This window comes from Populus nigra, chromosome 2 (genome assembly GCF_951802175.1).
Source record: "Populus nigra chromosome 2, ddPopNigr1.1, whole genome shotgun sequence".
NCBI lineage: Eukaryota > Viridiplantae > Streptophyta > Magnoliopsida > Malpighiales > Salicaceae > Populus > Populus nigra.
The window spans coordinates 35,988,864-36,007,927 of record NC_084853.1 but is presented as its reverse complement, the minus strand read 5'-3'; the positions used below and the strand labels follow the sequence as shown (position 1 = coordinate 36,007,927).

At 34.0% G+C, this 19,064-nt stretch overlaps 3 protein-coding genes across 4 annotated transcripts; 1 reads left to right on the top strand and 2 right to left on the bottom strand.

Annotated features, from left to right (window-relative positions):
- Positions 1-2,792: 2,792 nt before the first annotated feature.
- LOC133681424 (GPN-loop GTPase 3) lies at positions 2,793-6,273 on the bottom strand. 2 transcript variants are annotated; one of them, XM_062104465.1, is made up of 10 exons: positions 6,111-6,273; positions 5,624-5,854; positions 5,354-5,462; positions 5,182-5,263; positions 4,741-4,826; positions 4,308-4,411; positions 4,074-4,204; positions 3,889-3,982; positions 3,595-3,650; positions 2,793-3,118 (listed from the first exon to the last, which is right to left on the bottom strand). In XM_062104465.1, exons 2-10 carry the CDS (start codon positions 5,666-5,668, stop codon positions 3,019-3,021), a joined length of 807 nt encoding a protein of 268 aa, XP_061960449.1. In that variant the 5' UTR covers positions 5,669-5,854; positions 6,111-6,273; the 3' UTR covers positions 2,793-3,018. The 2 variants fall into 2 exon arrangements, with proteins under 2 accessions (XP_061960449.1, XP_061960451.1); XM_062104467.1 differs by having other exon boundaries at positions 5,624-5,785.
- A 1,307-nt stretch (positions 6,274-7,580) lies between these two features.
- LOC133682118 (uncharacterized) lies at positions 7,581-10,585 on the top strand. Its single transcript, XM_062105380.1, has 3 exons — positions 7,581-8,079; positions 8,249-9,378; positions 9,899-10,585. The coding sequence occupies exons 1-3, from the start codon at positions 7,737-7,739 to the stop codon at positions 9,980-9,982; spliced, it is 1,557 nt and encodes a 518-aa protein (XP_061961364.1). The 5' UTR covers positions 7,581-7,736; the 3' UTR covers positions 9,983-10,585.
- A 768-nt stretch (positions 10,586-11,353) lies between these two features.
- Positions 11,354-17,121, bottom strand: LOC133682120 (ribonuclease 2). Its single transcript, XM_062105381.1, has 9 exons — positions 16,865-17,121; positions 16,620-16,648; positions 16,403-16,476; positions 15,626-15,727; positions 15,504-15,507; positions 14,456-14,547; positions 13,742-13,903; positions 13,153-13,240; positions 11,354-11,603 (listed from the first exon to the last, which is right to left on the bottom strand). The coding sequence occupies exons 1-9, from the start codon at positions 17,053-17,055 to the stop codon at positions 11,539-11,541; spliced, it is 807 nt and encodes a 268-aa protein (XP_061961365.1). The 5' UTR covers positions 17,056-17,121; the 3' UTR covers positions 11,354-11,538.
- Positions 17,122-19,064: the final 1,943 nt, after the last annotated feature.

Here is a 19,064-nt window from a genome sequence, read left to right as displayed (position 1 = left end):
TAAAAAAATAAATTTCAAAAAAAAAAGAAAGATCAGGCATGGTTGAGCTTAACAAGTCAGGCCAACGTGTCTAGCCCATTTAGTAAGGGTCCAAGTGTTTGGACACTTAATTTTTTAAGGCAATTTCAAGATTAGAAAAATACACCTAGTTTGAACTCCCCTTATTAAATAGAATCTTTGACATAAAGATAGACTATTTTGGTGGTCAAAATAAGTATCAACAATAATTATTTCTCTCAATTTTCAAAATCCGACACTTTTCTCTCTTCCCTCTTAAAAAAAGAACTAAAAAATTAAGAAAAATAAAATTTTGAACAAAAATTGATTTTTGTTGAGACTCAAAAAACTAGAGGGATCCAATTGTTATAATTTGTAAAGAATAAACACCATCGATCTTCTCCATGTGTTTCATTTTCATTCTCTATCTTTTAATTTTTTTTCATTCCTTAATAATTTTAGTTAAATTAGCCTTAAATTAGGCTCTTACAGGGCAAAATAAAAAAGGATTACGGAAAAAAAAACTCATGGGCACAGTGAACCCACAATGCCATGAGTGTGAATCTATAATGCGTGAGGGAACAATATTTCCCCCAAGCCTTTTATTTTTTTATTAGCTATTTAATCCGCACTTTGCTGTGAGCTAAATATTTTGGTTAAAAAAATTTGAACATGTAAGCTTTTTCAACATTTTTCTTACATAAAAAATATCAAGTATAAATTGAAAATGTTATGCACGTATCTAATTAAAATAAATTGAGAATCATCCGTGTCAATAAATGAAAAAAAGTCATTATTGATGATTTTTTATTAAAATTAATTTTTTATTTAATCAAATAATAGCAAAAATAAATACATACATAAAATTGATTGAATAAAATCAAAAGGCAAAAAGTATCTCGCAAGGTTGCACTAATTAGAAATACCTTCCAAAAATAAAAGAAATTATTATTAAAAATAAATTTCAATTGTATAAAACATAAAAAAGTTATAGATGAAGTAAAATAATCTCTTTAAAAACTAAATACAAACAAAATAATGAAAAACAATCACTATTTAAAAAAGGCTAAATACAAACAATAAAATCTTAGAGAGAAGGGGTATTAATTCTAATATAAATTAAAAAAATTATTTTAAAAAATACATGTTATTTTTTTTTAAAAAAAAAAGAGCAAACAAAAGATATAAAAAAGGCTAGTCTAGGCTTGTCTAGCTAAGCTAGCACTTGGCCCATCTAAGAAGGACTCACGTGCGGGTCTTATTTTTTTCTAATGTAATTTGGCCGGACAACAGATTATCTGCTTGTTTTTTGAAAAAAAAAAAATAGGTCGTCTGATATTCCCTGGTTTTTAGCCACTATGGTGGCCAAAAAAATAGATTCTATGTTTTTTTGATATAAAAACCCGATTTTAACCCTAAAACGTCTAGAAAAGAGCTTAAACACCTTGAAAAACACGTAAATAGCCTTAGAAAAAAAATCACACAAAAAACTAAGATCAACCCAAAATCAAAAATTTTATCGAGCTCAAATCTAGTTTTTTAGGTGATTTTATGGCACAAAAACATCTAAGTGGAAACCGCCTCATCAAATAGAATCCTCCGACACCAAGATCGACTATTTTGATGGTGAAAATTCGTGTCAACATTGTTTTTTCTCTCTACTACAGGAATTGATGACCTTTATCTCTCTTTTATCTCTCAAATCAGGGATTAAAAAGTAACAAAAATAAACTTTTGTACCAAGATTGAATTGAAAAAACATTGAGGGACTGAATATGTATAATTTGTAAAGTTTGAGGACTAGATTAAAATTTTTGTGTGAACTTTAAAACCATCACCCATTAGTGATGTCTTTTTTACTATGTCCCCGATCTTTCAAATCTTATCCTTAACTAAAAAATTTAATACAATTGTCCTTCAATTTAGGCCAAATAATTGAAAAAAATAATAAAAATTGAACAGTATATCGACAATAAAATGTAAAAACATGAACAATATTATGTGCAGAGAAAGGACCATGCCATTTTAGATTTTTAGTGAATCAACAAAATATCAATATATTTATTTTTTATTTCTTCTGACGATTTTTATTTCTTCTAACAGGAGGTATTTTTGTGCTAGTTGTTTCCTAAAAAAGTGCTATCTACCATGCAACCCCCCACCCCCAGAAATACTGAAGGAATACCACAACGATCACCCTTTAAATTTTGTTGTTTACGTAACCTGGACGCGTATTTTTGCCTGCCTTTTTATTAGTAGTGGATTCTATTTAGGTTCTCGTGGTAGTGATCTTTCAACCGCCATGACATGCTCATCGGCGCATACAGGCTGCCTGTTGAAACGCGGCCATATGATGGCGAGTTAAAACACTGCCCGACAGTTTACAGGGTTGGAGACCTGGACAATTGGAGATGGCTTCAATGGGGAATCATAATGTATCTGTGTGGAGGTTGGAACTGTGGAGCAGTCAGCTTGAGAAGTGGGATGCAAATTTATAACAGTAAACGTTTGATCATGTTAAATGGGAGGATTTGGATTCGTTTATTCCATGCACAGAGGGCCTTGCTTTTAGACTGGAGGATTCTTGACACAGCCCAGCACCCGAATTTTCCATCCCAAATTGCAGGAAAGAAAAACTACCGCGTGGAAAGCATTGTTGATCCAAAGAAAATAAAAACCTGTACCTTTATCTTCCATTGGAGATGGCTGCAATGGGGCAGCATACATTTCCAACGAATAAAATGCTTAGCTTCCTTTATCTTCCATTGGAGATGGCTGCAATGGGGCAGCACACATTTTCAACGAATAAAATGCATGGCTTTTTCAAGTCCATGGTAAATGTTTAGATTGATAGAACTCGTCTTGTTAAAAGCAACCTATAACTTTGGCAACCTCAAAACTAAAGGAACACAAGGCACTCAACTTGCCCATCTTTACTTATCTACACAGTTTTTCCAGGAATGACTGCGTCAAAGCCAGTACCTCGAGTAACATGAACGAAGACATCCTCGAGCGTTGAAGCTAATCATCAATATCTTCTGGATCAAAATCTTTAACCTTCACATCTGCATCTTCTCCATATTGAATGCAGTTGTCAATCTGGGACAGTATATATTGAATGCTGCACAATACAAACACAATTATCTTAACAATGATCAGACAGCAGTCGTGAACAAAGTTAAAACGGAGAACTTGGTAGAGGTCCAGGTATCTTTGCCAGCAGCAACATGCTAAACCAAACAAGGTTGCAACTCCAGCATGTTAAGAGCAGTGAAAACTTACAAAAGGGTTTCATATCACAGACACAACAATTTGCTCTCCAATTACAGAAATCTTAACATCTATCTTGCCCAAAAAATAATTAATATAACACCTGGAACTTCCAGGTAAATCGCATTTTCTGGCATCAATTATTTCATCTGATGATATTTTCTGAAAATGCTAGCCCATTGAATTGACATTTTGTGATGTTATTTTGAAAGTTCTATTGCAACTATATCTTATCAACTCGAGTTCACTTCAGATAGAAAAATCCAACAGCCTTGGCATCAACCATTCAAAGGCCACAAATGGAAGAGAGATGAGACGAGGGGGTACCTGCTCTCCTTCCGCAAGTCAAGAGGCACAAAACTCACCATGCTATATTGATCGACCTTATACCAAAAAGAAAAGTAAAAATTAGTAACAAAGCAAATCAAGCAGACGATGGACACAGATATTAATTTAACCTCATGCTAAACAACAACAACTGCAGCCTCCAAGTTATGATATCAAATTTCATTTCTTTGAGACCCAATTTACCATGAGAAAAAAAAAGAGACGAGGTCAAAGTAACCCAATGCAAAAACCGCGTCATCTAAAATGAAGCAACTTTTGTTCCTAGAAACTCACCAGATCAATCAAAGCTTTGTTTAGCTTAAAAAACTGAGGTGCCATGCGTTGATTCAATTCAGACAACAAAACATGACCCTGTGGGTTCAAGTACCTAAAAAGCAGGGGAAAAACATAGAAAAGATCAGCATATTCAGATTGACATAATAGCGCTTTTAACAGTCATGGAGAATTAATGAACTCACTTTCCAATATCCCTTTTGTTGGTTACAAGGTCCATCTTGGAGAGGATATTAACATGAGGCAATTCAAGTTGTACCATAGCAGAAAGAGATGCCATACACCCACTTATGAACTTGGTCACATCAGTGATAAACTGATAAAAATATAATTCCAAACCAAGTGAGAGTGTAGTGATTAGTCAAATTTTAAGGTTGGTGCTTGTAAAAGACAGGCAATAAAGGACAACTTTAACATACCTGTGAATCAAGCAAGTATACAACACAAACATTGAAATTTTTACTCTTCAAATGCTCCACAAAGTTTCGGAGCACTGGCACATGTGAAAAAAGTTCTATTTGGCCTATAAAACATTCACGTTTTATAAGAAGTAATCATAAATATTGTTGTCAAGAAAATAAACAAATTATAAAGTATAACAGGCCCTGACACATTCTCTCTTAAAGCATGCGTTAACAAACCATGAAAAACTCTGGTAATTGGGAAAACTAGAAATATCTAATCAAATATTTGACATGCAAGATCTGCTTTAGAATCATTCTTGATGATTCCCTTGAAAAGACAGTTCATTTGCTAAATTATCACAGGAAAAAAACATCCTGATGGACAATTATAAGAGTGTGGGTGAGTGACATCATACTAAAACAGACATGGAAAGATAAGTATGCATACCTGGGCAGTCAAAAACAAGGTAATCATCATCCATGTAATTATCCAACTCGTCAGTCAACCAGTCATCCAGATTGTCTTCCAGTTCTCTAATCATTAGATTAAGGCCCTTCAAATTTGACTCCAAAAATTGAAAGAAGATAGAAAAAAAAACTAGGTCTTTAAGGAGACCACAGCATGCTAATAGCATAGCCATTTCCAACAATTTGGACCAACGCAGAAGATAGCACATGAAGCAATTACACTAAAATCCATGCCTGTACTCTCAAACTATATGCTGAGAACACATAAACACAATTCCTTAAGCATTTTAACATTAAAGAGTAAAAATTCCCAGTAAACACATGAAGCAGCAAGAGTGTGCAACAAAGGGGAATGAAATAGTTTAATGAATGGAAAAAAGAATAAAAGGAAACTCAAACATTGGACAAAGCAAAAGGATACTCCATGCAGTACATCAGAGCACCATTAGGACCCAACCCAAGTTCCTCCATAACATCATCCAAACAAATGAGTTCCCTGATATCTGCAAGCAAACAAGACTTAGAGCTAAAAATGTAAAATCAAACATTTTACCTGACTCCAAGACATCAAGTAACAGGTTAAATCAACTCACCCATAGCCACAGGATAGTCAAACTGTTCCGCTGCAGGATCTAGGTTCACAATATGTATTGAACGCCCTGTGGTTTCACAGTGTCGGTACAAACTGGAGCAATATGTTGACTGAATTGAAGCAACAAAAAAGTTCAATTGCATAAACAAGCCAAGGACAAGCAACCACACATGTACACACAAATGAGAAAACTCGAAAGGATTCGCAGGAAACAACATGGATTTAGCGGTAACAAACAGCATAAATAAAGAGTTAGAAGGTAGTAAATCACCTTGCCACTGCCAGCAGGGCCGATAACAAGCTGCGCGTAGCCCATGGTAACCCTTTTTGAAACAGTTAGTGCTGGTAATTCACCAGGAACAGAGAGAACCAAAAACCCGGAGGGACGAGAGAATGGCAACAGAAATATAGGCAGTAAACCAAACACCAACGGCTAATAGCAAATTTAGGACATGAGAGGAATCCATAAACACCAGTGAGAGAGAGTCAACATTAGAAAAACCTGATTCATCAAATATAAAACAAAAGAAAAAAATACAAAAAAAATCATAATTTATCCATTTAAATCACCAAAAATACAAACTGAGAAAACAAATTATTGAATAAATAAATACTACTAAGGCTCTGAATAATTTTCAAACCTTTCTAATATAATGATAAAGTTACATTGCGGATTTTTCTACGATAAATACAGTACTGAAAAAAGAAAAAAAGCAAGCATCTTTTCGGTTACTAGGTTGTGGGGATCAATCACTTACCTGATGAATGTGGGCGAAGGTGGAGGAAGATAATGCTTGATGGAGTAATAATAGCTAGTATTAGGGTTAGGGTTAGTGAAGGAAGCCAAGACAGATGAAGTGATAAAGGAAAGGAAAGTGCTAGGTACTTGGCTTGGTGCCTGTCTGACTTGTACATAAAGCCACTAGATACTTGAGTCTTTTGTTTAGAAGTATGATGCACGTTTTTTTAAAAATATATTAAAATAGTTTTTTATTTTTAATATTAATACATTAAAATAATAATAAAATATTAACAAATATTAATATAAAATATTTTCAAAAAAATTTAAAATTTTGAAAAGTTTAAGATTTTATTTAAGAATACGGTATAAATTATTTTTTATTTAAAAATATATTAAAATAATTTTTTATTTTTTAATATTAATAGTTTAAAATAAAAATAAAAAATAAAAATTTTAAAAAATAAATAGCTTATTTGGCAGTGTGGTTGCGGGTGCTTTTCAAATAACTTTTCGTGTCAAAATACATGTTAATGATATTTTTTTATTTTTTAAAAATTATTTTTGATATCAATGTAGATTTAAAATATATAAATCATATTAAATTTTAATAAAAAAAAAATTAAATTTTTTTTTAAAACATGATTGAACCGCTTCCGAACATTGCCTTAAACCGCAACAATACCTCCAAAATCTAACGAGATGATTTTGCTTTATTAACGCGTCAGTTTCAGGGCTTTGCTTATTAATAAAGTAACAAGGGGAGGCTCTTCACAGTCACACCCTTGTTTTATCCCACGCGTCGTTAAGAAGATAAAACATGATTTAATAAATAATGAATATTAATTACACACTGTTAATTATAATTTAGCCCTGAAACGAATTAGTTAGATTCCTTGTGATTTTTATAATTGTTTCGGAGTGTGTTTATAACTATTTTGAGTACTTTCTTAAAATAATTTCAATTTTAAAAAATTATTAAATTAATACTTTTTTTTTAATTTTGATAATTTTGATATATTATACACTACAATATTTAATACGCAAATTATTTGTTTATTCAACTTTAGAATATTAAGATATTTTTAATTTAATAATTTTTTTAAAAAAATAATATCTTAAAAATATATATTTGATCCATAATCATCGAAGTTAGCTAAAACTTAATTAGACATCCCTCGTAATTTCATTTCTTTATTTTTTATATAAATTAAGAATATTTAAGTTAATAAAAGTTTTTTGAGAATTAGTGATATTTTTTAAAATATTTTTTTACTTAAAAATATATTAAAATAATATATTTGTTTAAAATTGTTTTGATATTAATTTAAAAATATATTAAAATATAAAAAAATTAAAATATTTTTAAAATACAAAAACAATATACTAAATAAAATAAAAAGAACATTGGAGGGGAAAAAAATACCAAACCCACAACCTTAACAATCTCAGGGACGAATTAATTAGAATTGTTAAACCATAAGAACCGAGCAACATGTCACTCAACTACTTCCCCTGATAACCGACAAACCGTTTCCTCCTCTCCCCCTTAATCCTCACACGAGTCACAAAGAAGCAGATAGAGAGAAGAAGATAAACAACCATACCGGAATTCCGTCGCCGTCGAAAGATTTCGGTATTTCAAATGGTTCAGTTGTTCTTAAGAGAAGAAGCTAAGAGGAAAGAAGACGTGCGCGAGGAAGATAGTGAACGTGCAAAGCGAATGATATGGCTTTTGAAGGAACTAGAATCAGTTATTTGGTCACTGATTACTCGATCAGAAGCACGTTTATGGCTTTACAACACTATATCATGCATCACCTCCCTTACTCCTTACCAAAAAAGAGAGCTTTTTGTGAGCTTATTGAGGACGACGAGCAAGAAAGGTTTAGCTTCCCAGCTCTGGCAATTGATTTTTCAGAAGAGACCGCACGAAGCAGGAACACTTTTGGCCGAGAGAAGTTATGTGCTTGAGAAATTCTTTCAAGGCAAGTTTTTTTTTACCTCTCATTGTTTTCGCTAATTGTGTTCGGCCTTTTTAATTAGGGTTTGATTAGTGAAATTGTTAATTTCGTGAATATTAAAAGGTAATTGATTTGATTTGATTGTGAATTAATTTTTCTTTTTTCTTTTATTTGATTTTATTTTCTCATGCAGGAAATCAAACCCGTATATTGCAATGGTTTTCCAACTTCTCTAGTACTGGATTAAGGCATAAAAAAGGTGCCAAAGCGCTTTCCCAATTCGCGTTTGTGCATCGAAATATATGTTGGGAGGAGCTTGAGTGGAAGGGTAAACATGGGCAATCCCCTGCTGTGGTTGCAACCAAGCCACATTACTTTCTTGAGTTGGATATCCTACGAACGGTGGAAAATTTTCTTGAAAATGTGCCTGACTTTTGGACTTCTAGAGAGTTTGCTGACTCGTTAAGAGATGGTGATATTTTTTTCGTCGAGACTAAATTCTTTGTAGATTTTTTTGTGGGGTTGATGTATGAAGAGGATTCAAGAGATGTATGGGAAGTCATTAATGAGTTTCTCATGGAGGAGTCTTTCTCTGTTTTGTGTCAGCATCTACTTATCACACTTGAAGAGCAGGAGTTCTGTGCTTTTCTTGAATCACTTTGTAAATATTTGAATCGGAGAATGGAGCCGAATGATTTTGGGGACTCTTCTTGCCTGCTTGAGTTTGTGCTCTCTAAATTCAATGGTTATGAATCTATTGATCAGTTGCTCCTGTTGAATGCGGTTATTTATCGAGGACGTCAACTTCTAAAGCTCTTGCATGATGAAGAATCCCAGGAGGAACAGGCAAAAATTAATGATATTGTGTCTCATATCTGCTCAATTTCAAGCAGTGCTAACAGCTTTGTCCCTATACTGAATGAGTGCCTAAAGATGAAAACCACAGGAGGAATCAAGATCTTGGGGCTGCAGTCATGGGCCTTTCATTATGCATTATCAGAGAAATGCCAGAGTCCAGAGGCCTGGGAATCTTTATTTTCAAATAATGGTATAAGTTTCCGCAAATCTGATAGATTCGCGCTGCTGCATGGTGATGAATTGTTGGAAGAAAATGACTCTGAAATGGATGATAGAGCATCAACTAAAAGAAAGAGCAGGAAGAAAAAGAAAAGTAAAAAGAAAAGGAAAAGGAACTCCGATGATGACGACAGCTATGACCATGGTCTGCTGGATTTAGACACATCAAATAGTAAACTAGGTTTGCAAGCTAGGGATGGGAGCTGGTTGCTCTCAACAGATGGGTTTTCTGCATCATGGACTAATGTGAGTCGCATTATTCATGCTTTATATGAAACAGCTAGATTATTTTACCAGTATGGAATTTTTTTCTCTTGATATTGTGTTCTTGCAAATCTTCATGCTACAAGTGAGGAATGCCTGTCGTGTGATCTTTCATGCTATGATATGATGTGCTGCTGTCCTTTATGACCTTGTTAGCAATACATGTTGCATTAGACATTTCTATATAGCTAAAGCTTGTCAAATCACCTGGCAATAAATCCTGGTGTGGTCTTTTTAAAATCTCAAGTCTGTCCTCTACTTTGTGTTTGCATTACCTTTGACACAGGTGCTAAGAGATAAGAAACTGTCTGTAATGTGAAAATACATCAATTATTTTTGTTTGTTTATTTTTTCAATCCTCTTGAATTGCTCTTACGAGTCTTTCTTTCTTATCTTCCACACAGACAGATTTCATATATTATGATTTCTTCTTAGTTTAGGTGACAAATAAAAGACCAACAGTGTGTTTTGCTAACCATCTGGTCATTGTGATTTTCTGCAGGCAGATCTGCCGGAACACCTCTCAAAGTTTTGCTTTTCCACGTGGATGAAGTGGGCATTTGCTAAGTGGAGGAACGTGGCTTAATTTTATGCGGCTTAGCTATTAGCTATTTCTGCTAGGGTATTGTGTAGAGGTGCAGGGGAAGGAGGGGAGATGTCTCCTTTCTTTAGGTTTCATCTCTTTGATAGCTGATGATTCACATTCTTTTCAGTGGGTCAAGAATTGACTCGGAGCACATCCAGATGAATGCCAAGCATTTCTGCTTTGATGAATAAACTAGGAGATCTCATGACTGCATTTGGGCATCTCATTAGGCGTGGACTTGCTGCCAGACTAAGCTATAGGTTTAAAAGTTTGCCAGAAAAACATTCATCTGCCATCAGTAATGCTGCAAGGGTTGAGCCTCAAGCTTCTGTCATGCAACAGAATTGCATCTCTTCGGACTACATGTTTTCTAGGGTAACATAACCCCATTATACCAGCAGCATTCAATTTCTTAGCTCGATTGGGCTAATCGTGGCCTGGTCCAATCTTCATCGGGTGTATAAGATCAGTTTTTGGAAGCAAGACAAGACTGTAACTTTTGGTTTCCAAGGATGGTGGCAAGTTTCATCACCAGGAAACTTTTCATGTTCATACAATTTGGTGCTAAATTTTGGTCCTTGCTAACCTAGCAAGTTTCTAATACCATCGACTTGTATACTGCAGCATGCATGAGCTTACAGGAACTTCTCTTCCATTTCCTTCCAATTTGACATGCATGCAATGGTCAATCTAGATGAAGCATGGCTCGGAAATTGGGATTGCAGGACTGAAACTTCGACTCCTGATTAATTCGCCAAAAAATAACCGAATTATAACTATTTTTTAATTACTTATTTCTTCTCGTATGTAAGATGTTTATTATGGTAATATATATCCATTGTTGTAAACTTAAAAGAAATCAAATATGATTATGATTATAAAGTGAAAAAAGCAATTATTCATGTTTGCAAATATCAGGTTTAAAAAACAAAAACATCAAACTCTTAAATGTATCGTTTGATTAAAATGGGAAATATATTTGGAAGAAAGGTTCGAAAAGTGAGGTTATCGGATTTAAAATCGATCATTTATTTCTCAAAAATAAACTTTTGTTTGCGATTCTCCCTAGATCTTAAGCGGTGGGTTTCGAATAAACCTAACCTGGACCAATCAACCGAACATTTGGCTACTGCTGGAGCCTTTTCGCACGGCAAGCAAGCTCGAATGCTCCAAACTCAAATTCACTAAAAACAAACAAATTATTAAAGTAGAACTTGGGTGACGTGCAGATCATTTGAAGGGTTGTAATCTGAAAAGCTCACAATATGACGTAACAGCCGATCACATCGAGCTTCATGTAGCAAGCATTATCAACTGACAATATGCAAGAAATTGCGGGTCCGATATGTGCATGTGGCGGCACCTTGAATATGATTTTCCAAACATTTCTTGCCAAGGCTATTAAGTGGATCAGATTTCAGCAACACTTTATTTTAATCTACACGTCAGGTACAATAAACAGCAATTGTTCACAACTCAAACAATGACACGTAAATCACTTTCACACCAGTTTCTCATGCTGTGAATCACATACAGCACGAATGTCTCGCGTGATCTCAAAGAGCCTCGTCACCTTCATTATCAGGCACCCACGAGACTTCTGTTCCAGCTCCGTCAAGCCCTACAGATAAAGAAACGGACACAAAAGTTAGCCAGAATCTGGTAAAACATTCTTTAGAACAATATTCAGTGATGTAAATGGGAGTCGGACACACACAAATCACATTGTACTTGGATGAATAAAGGTGCGCAGAGAGAAAAGGATAAAAAGGACAATGGAAACGCATTGCCATCCATCTTGTGAAGGCAGACCTAAAATGCGGAACAAAACAAAAGGAGACCTAGAACTGTGCATTAATCTAGAGGCAAATTCCATCATTTATGGGGGCTTGAATACCAGCATTAGTAAAATTAGTTGTAATAAGCTCACATTTCTAGAGCATGCATTCAGGCACTACCGCACACGAAAATAATGAACCTTATAAAAAGAGCAAGGGGAAAGGTGATTTGAATAATCTCACAAACTCATTTTTTTTCCAACAGAAATGATGAGTCAAAATTCTCTTTAGTTTATCATCCATGTTTCACAGTTTCTGTTCTTAGAGTTCCTTGACCACTGGAATGCTGCTTTAATAATTCCTAATCCACAACTGTCTCCTTACAGCAAATGAGAGCTAGAACCAACAATACCACTTTTACCCTTCAACTCAAGCCATGGTTTCCCTCTTTTCCTTCCCACTGCCCTGCCGGAAATCTAGTTTCCAGAACATATTTGCTAACAAGACTGCTAAATTGATATGGCGCAAGTGATTGGCCGAAATTGTGTTCCCACTTTAACAACATACAGAACAGTCCAATACACAAGACAAGTCCTGAAGACCAGAAATGACAATACTACCGACTAAACATCCCACAACTATAGCAGAAATCTAAAAAGAGAAGTGCAAGCAAAACAAGGATAAATTCAGTGGCACGGTGATATTAGATACAGAAACTTAAGTCTTGGGAGTGGTCTAGAGCTGTGATTTTTGAGAAACAAAAGCACCAAAATTCCATCTCTCAAAAAATGAATGCTGTTGCCACAAGGACATTGTGTTATATAATTAAAAACACTAGCATTTGTAAAATGGGAATTGATAATGGCACTCCATCAATTCATAACAGCACTTCACTTTAGCTAATATTCAAATACATTATTTCACAATCTGTGAAGTGCCACTATGAATTGATGGAGTGGCATCATCATCACCCTGGTAAAACTATTGCTATGACACCCAGCAAAGAACTTCTAGAAACAAGAGTTTCTGAAACCTTAGAAAGAAAAGAAAAAAACAATGGCCATGGGTTTAGTTACAGAAAAGCATCAGTGAGAAAAAAGCAAGAATAAAAATCAATCTCACACCCTTGTCCATCTTGTGGGTCCTACAGGAAACCTATGCCATAAGTCAGTATAATCAGCAAAACATCCCGCCCCCATGTGAACAATCCACAAGTTATTCTCCAACCACCAGTTTTTGGTTATTCAAATCAGCATCGCAGTAAACCACTGATTAGTTAGAGGCAAGCAAGCTGCTAAAAACTTGTACCATCACACAACTTGACCGTAATGCAAGGAGATAAGGATTGTTATGGTAATACAATCTATTCTCATGATAGCATAGGAAACTTACCCAATGAAACATATGCTGGCAAGCTAACATACTTCGGACATGAGCTCTTTGAAGTGTACATGTCATTTTGAATTACACAGTCCCGAGGCTGTAAAAGAAGGAGTCAAAACACAAAGCAATTTTCTTCATGAAAAAGGAGGAACAATTTGAAATATAAAATTTTACATCAATGGATGCTCTGCATACACAAAAGCACGTGAATTATGCCAGACTAAGGGGCTTCATTTAGAATACTAACATCATATACGTGAATTATGCCAGACTAAGGGGCTTCATTTAGAATACTAACATCATAATTTCCTCATCTGATCCATCAATAATACATAGGAAAACAGGATAAAAAATTAGGTAATCAGAAGAACTGTTAGGATTAAATTATTGTGACTTTTTGCAGTTTAAAGTCAAAGATAAAGAACAAACAAACAGCAGTGGGCCTCTAACCTCTTAACATCATCTGTGTACAAAGTTACCACCATAACACCTGTTTGCTTGTTGCTCTACAAACAATGAATACCCGAATGTTCTTCTCTAACCAGTTTAACTAGGACTGAAATGTACACCATGAGAAGCATAAACAACAAAGTCTAACCTTGAAATCCTTATAGAAGCATATACGAAGTTCCTCCAAATCCCCCTTTGAGCAAACCAGTTGCGGGGTTGCATGGAAAGCATTCTCGATAGCAGATACAATGCCTCCAAGAGGATATTTCTCACTATTTGAAGGAACATATCCTGCTTCATTCAGTACTTTCTGGCACAAGAATTGAAAAGGATAGTTATTGGTCAATTCAATGAGCAAAATAATTTCACATACAAACTGTTCCCCAATATATTTTAATTTTCAACACAAAATCATGTATAAGAGCATAAAAAGATGACATAGAGAAAATGATTGCAACTGACACACACGATCATAAATTTTGAAACCGAAGATTGACAGTTTATTGAATAGAATTTCAACTACATCATTATTAGTAAATGGAGGCAACACAAGGTGGATTAATTAGCAAAACAAAACTATAGGAATGTGCACAAATTAGATGCTTATCTAGATGGCATTTATAATCATGATATAAAAGAGTGTTTAATATTTGACTATGTTACAGGCATTCAATAAAATTTGATCAAAACCAACACCTGCATAATATATATAATCTTCCTTTTACACACACACACACACACACAGAGCCACATATAATCTTCCTTTTTTATCAGAATATTGTTCAAGATTCTTGTGTATGTTAAAAGTAGCTTACTAGACATTAAAAGTTCATTAATCATCACAAAACTCCTGACCACTTACTGTAACATTATATTTAAAGTAGACATTGAGGGTTGTTGAAAAGTAACTATATTCATCGTGAACAACTGGAGAGGAGCAAGTTCCATGCTTCTCTGCAAGAACAGAGAAAAAGGGTAAGTAGAGAGTTTTGCATACAAAACATATGCAAAATTCATTCCAGAGACATCCATAATTTTATGCCTTCTAGACCCTCCAACTGAAGGTTAAATGCCACGGAAAAACTCGTGTGAAAATTCACATTCAATTACTGGTCAACATACTCAATAGGAAGCAAAGCTCACATGCAAAGGCATTCAGCAAATTTTTGTAGTTGATATCTTCTAAAGCCAAATACCATTCAAAATAACGAATGGCATTTTATTTTCATCAGTAGAAAAACAAATAAATACATAAAAGAAATTTGAGAGCATTGAAGATCATCATATCTTTCATCTGTGAGTACAGCATCGCAATCCAATGTCAACATTTTTTTGTACCAGTACAATCAAATGTCATCCATCATACAGTAACAAAATATCATCAACCTTTGAATCAAATGTTCTTATTCGGTCCCCAAACATGATACAGAACGTTTTTCCTATGACACATAGCTTCCATGGGCTGCCACTTCTTGACCTGTCTAGCTTGTGGGTTGTCTTACACTTAACTGTCCCAAAGTCAGCAGTTAACAAAAAAACCTTGAATTAAAATTTTATGTATTTCACCAAATTAGTCATAGAGCTGGACATTAGCATTGCACATGGCCTCTGAATATCTACTACCATATCTTATTATTTGTGATATATGCATAACAGAGAAAGCTTTGCATCCATCATGAGAAAGTCCTAGGTATCTGAAAGTGTAACAAAGCCGCCCATCATCTAAAAATGTTAGCTAGAGTTGCTTTGGCTATTATTAGGCCCAAGTTATGTAACAAGGATCTCTCAATACACTACCAGGCATTGGATACGGGTCTCCAAACTACCACTCCCTCTCTGTTTATATCTAAAAGACAGCAAACTACGATGAAATCATATCATGTAAGAGAACAAAAGTTGAGGACAGTTACCCCACTGCCAATGTGCATTCCCCCATTTTCGCCATCACATAGCATGAAAAACAAAGTATTGTCAGTTTGGAATCATAGAAAACGATAATTTAGTCACAAACAGAGTCAGCAGTTGAAACCACCTCATGTGCCCAAAAGGATCCTTTTGTACCATGGCAAGATGATGATGAACCACAACTAAGAGATGGCCAATACTTCTCTAGAGCATCATGCAATGTGGAGATCTGCATGTTATAAAAATAGTTTGGGTACTTGGGACATAAAAGTAGTATGAAAACATAGCTGATGTTTTAAACACAGAAGTCAACCAGCATACATGCTTGAAGATATACATGCAAACACACCCCTATTCTATGTGTGTGCATGTTATGGTTGGTTGAAATCTTCTGAAAAGGTCTGAAGAGAAATTGCAGCCTGTAAGAAAAGATAAGATCCAAAAGGCTTACTTATATGAAATAGGTAATTGCATCATAAATACATATAAGAGCATGAAATGCATCCATATCAGCTGACCATGCTATACAGCTTCCCATTAAGAATACAAAAATGGTTGCCGGAACTTAAAAAAAGTTAAAACGTGGAAAACCTCCCATACCCTGGTACTGATACCTTATTATTCATGTCTAGAAAAAGGCACATAGCATAGCTATCAGACCCAATTCCTTGCATTACGAGACCAAATGATGTTTTTCTGTTCTCTATAGGAATATTGCATAACGTGCAAGCTTTTTCATAATTTTGGCAGTGATTCTACAACTTAATTTGTCCAAAAAATACAAAGTCAAGATCACTTTTAGTGCAAACTATTTTCTATCACTTAAAACTCCATTGCAAAGGCATTATCTCATACGAGTAAGTAAGATTCAAATGAAGCATATGGAGGAGCAAGAGAAAGATACCTCCTTTTCATTGAAATCGGATCGAGTACAACACGCAGGCCACGTTCCATCATTATAGTCAGGCCAGAGGCCATCTATCCACACAAGAACAGTAAACACATTAGCATGATAACAATCAGGTTCCAAAAATGCAACTAAAAAAGGAGACCCAACCACCAGCCTTTTTAGTCCTTAGATTCATCAAATTGAGATTTGTAACATAAAGAATTCTACTTACGGATTGTAAATTCAGTCGGAGCATTTGCGCTGGGCACAAAAAAAAAATGAACATACGACAGATGCTATGTTAGTTCCACTGCCAGGTTTTCTTTCCATTACATAAACAAAAAAAATAAGAAAATAGAATAAAAGAACTCCAGCAGGCACAAGCTAAATCACACAAACTTTATAGAATCAGAAACCGTTAAGTTCAGAATCGGAAAAGTAATTAGAAGCCAGAATAGAAGGGCAGAACAAAAATACCCTCGGCAACAAGCATTTTTGGAGCAGCAATGGCGGGTGCGGCGGCAGTAGGTGCCAGGCCATTGCAGAGACAAGGCGAAGTAATCGAATTCCCTCTGTCCTTCTATTGCACTCGCTTCCTCGATCATGCAAAACGATGCCGTTACGAAGACGATCAGCACGAGCAGCGTTTGGACAGAGAGAGATGTCATTGAGTGAGATGCTGTTTTTAGTGGTTGCTTGTTGCAGCGTTTACCACCACATGCTGCGGTTTTTTTATTATTATAGAGAGAGAAGGATTCGGGCAGTTAGAAACCAGGGGTAGAACTGTCATTCAGGTAGCAGTTTAGGAAAACGATGCTTCAAGTTTTCTTTGTGCTGTGAAACATTTACTTTGATCCTTCAAGTTTTTGAAGAAGTTTAATTTAACCTTTAAAGTTTTTTTTCTCATCTTTGGTCCCTATTATTTTATGTATTTTTATTCCAGTCCTACAACTTTATTTTTCTTATTTTTTAGTTTTGGGATGTTGCAAAAAGTTCAATTTGTTCCTTGGAGTTTTCATAAAGGTTTATTTTGGTTCCTAAAGCTTTTATTTTTATATTTTAGGTCCTTGTAGTTTTAGGTCTTTTACATTTGGGTCTTAAGAATTCAATTTTCTCATGTTTAGGCTCTTAGATGTTAAGAGAGGTGAGAAAAAATCATCGAAAGAGAAAGATAAAAGAGAAAAATTATGGGTTGGCTACTTTCCTACCATAAAAAATACATGTTTTCATCAAATCAAAAAATTAATAAAGAAAATAGGATTTTGACTCAAAAATATATTATTTTCTCATGATTTTAAATTATCAGAATTCTTAAAAATACTTATTTTAATTATCTTAATTTTTTATTCAAACAATTATGTTGTTAATAAAAAAGACATCTTCCGTTAAAACATGATAAAATACATAAATAAGAAGTCAGGATTTTAACTAAAAAATGCATTTTTTTTCTCTAGAATCTTAATTAGTTGATACCTTTTAGATATTTATTTTAATTATCATAAAATTAAATAAAAAAAACAGCTTTGAAAATATCTTCACTGCCTTCGCTTTTTCCACTATTTTGTAGTTTATTGAAACTATGTTACCATTACCTAAGCAAGAGTCTCTATAACCTATATAATGCAACTATAATACTGACGTAAATTGGAGTAAAGGATAAATAAATTTGTTATATGTCAAAACGCTCAAAGATTAAAAAAAAATAAACATCATAACAAAGACTCTTAAAATACTTTATTTTATTCATAACTAAAAAACCCCATGCATTAAATACCAGATGATGTAGCTTTGATACCAATCGATACAAACACAAATAACATAAGAAAGACTACAAGCCTAAAGAAATACATAATTATGTCACAAAAGATCTCAACCATAAGAATCGTTTTTGAATTTTTATTACTCAATACTTTCTTTAATTAAAACTGAATATTAAAGCTCTTATAAACTACTAATATATTATGAAAAAAATATCTTTAAAGCTGGAAAAATAATAAAGCATTGTAAACCAAATAGAAAAAAATCATAAACCAACTAGAAAAATATAATAAATTTCAAGTAGTAAATTCTGGACCTAATATGGAGGCCTTAACAACCTTAAATGGCTATAAAAAAAAAAAGATCTTTCAAGGAATAAGGCCTCTAAGTATCTTAAAAAGATTTCATCTTAATATAAAAGTAAAAAAAAATTATACTCGTTACTATAAGGCTACATATTTGACCAAAATCTCATGCATCAATCTCTCCATATTGGAAAGAACTAGTCCTTGAGTTCAAACTGTCTGTGCCTCGATCTTATGGATATCCAATCAAGGCTCTCCAATTCCTTTTCTTTCTTAATTGATTATGTATAACAATTTTATATATCAATTTTAGTCTTTTAATAACACGTGACATGTCTATATAACCTTTGAACAACTTTACCATTCTGATAATAGTAAACTTGTAATCTAAAGGATCAAGATAGCCTAAATCAATACTTTTCTTTTGTTGAGTACATTTCATATTGTCTTTGTGCTCAATCTCTAACCTATCAATTATAACACCATTATCACCACTCACGCTACTGTAATTATTTATGCTATCATTATCATCATTAAAATAAATATTATAAATTAGTAAAGAATACAACCCACATATTTCTTATTATAAAAAAGATTACCAAAAGTCACATCCT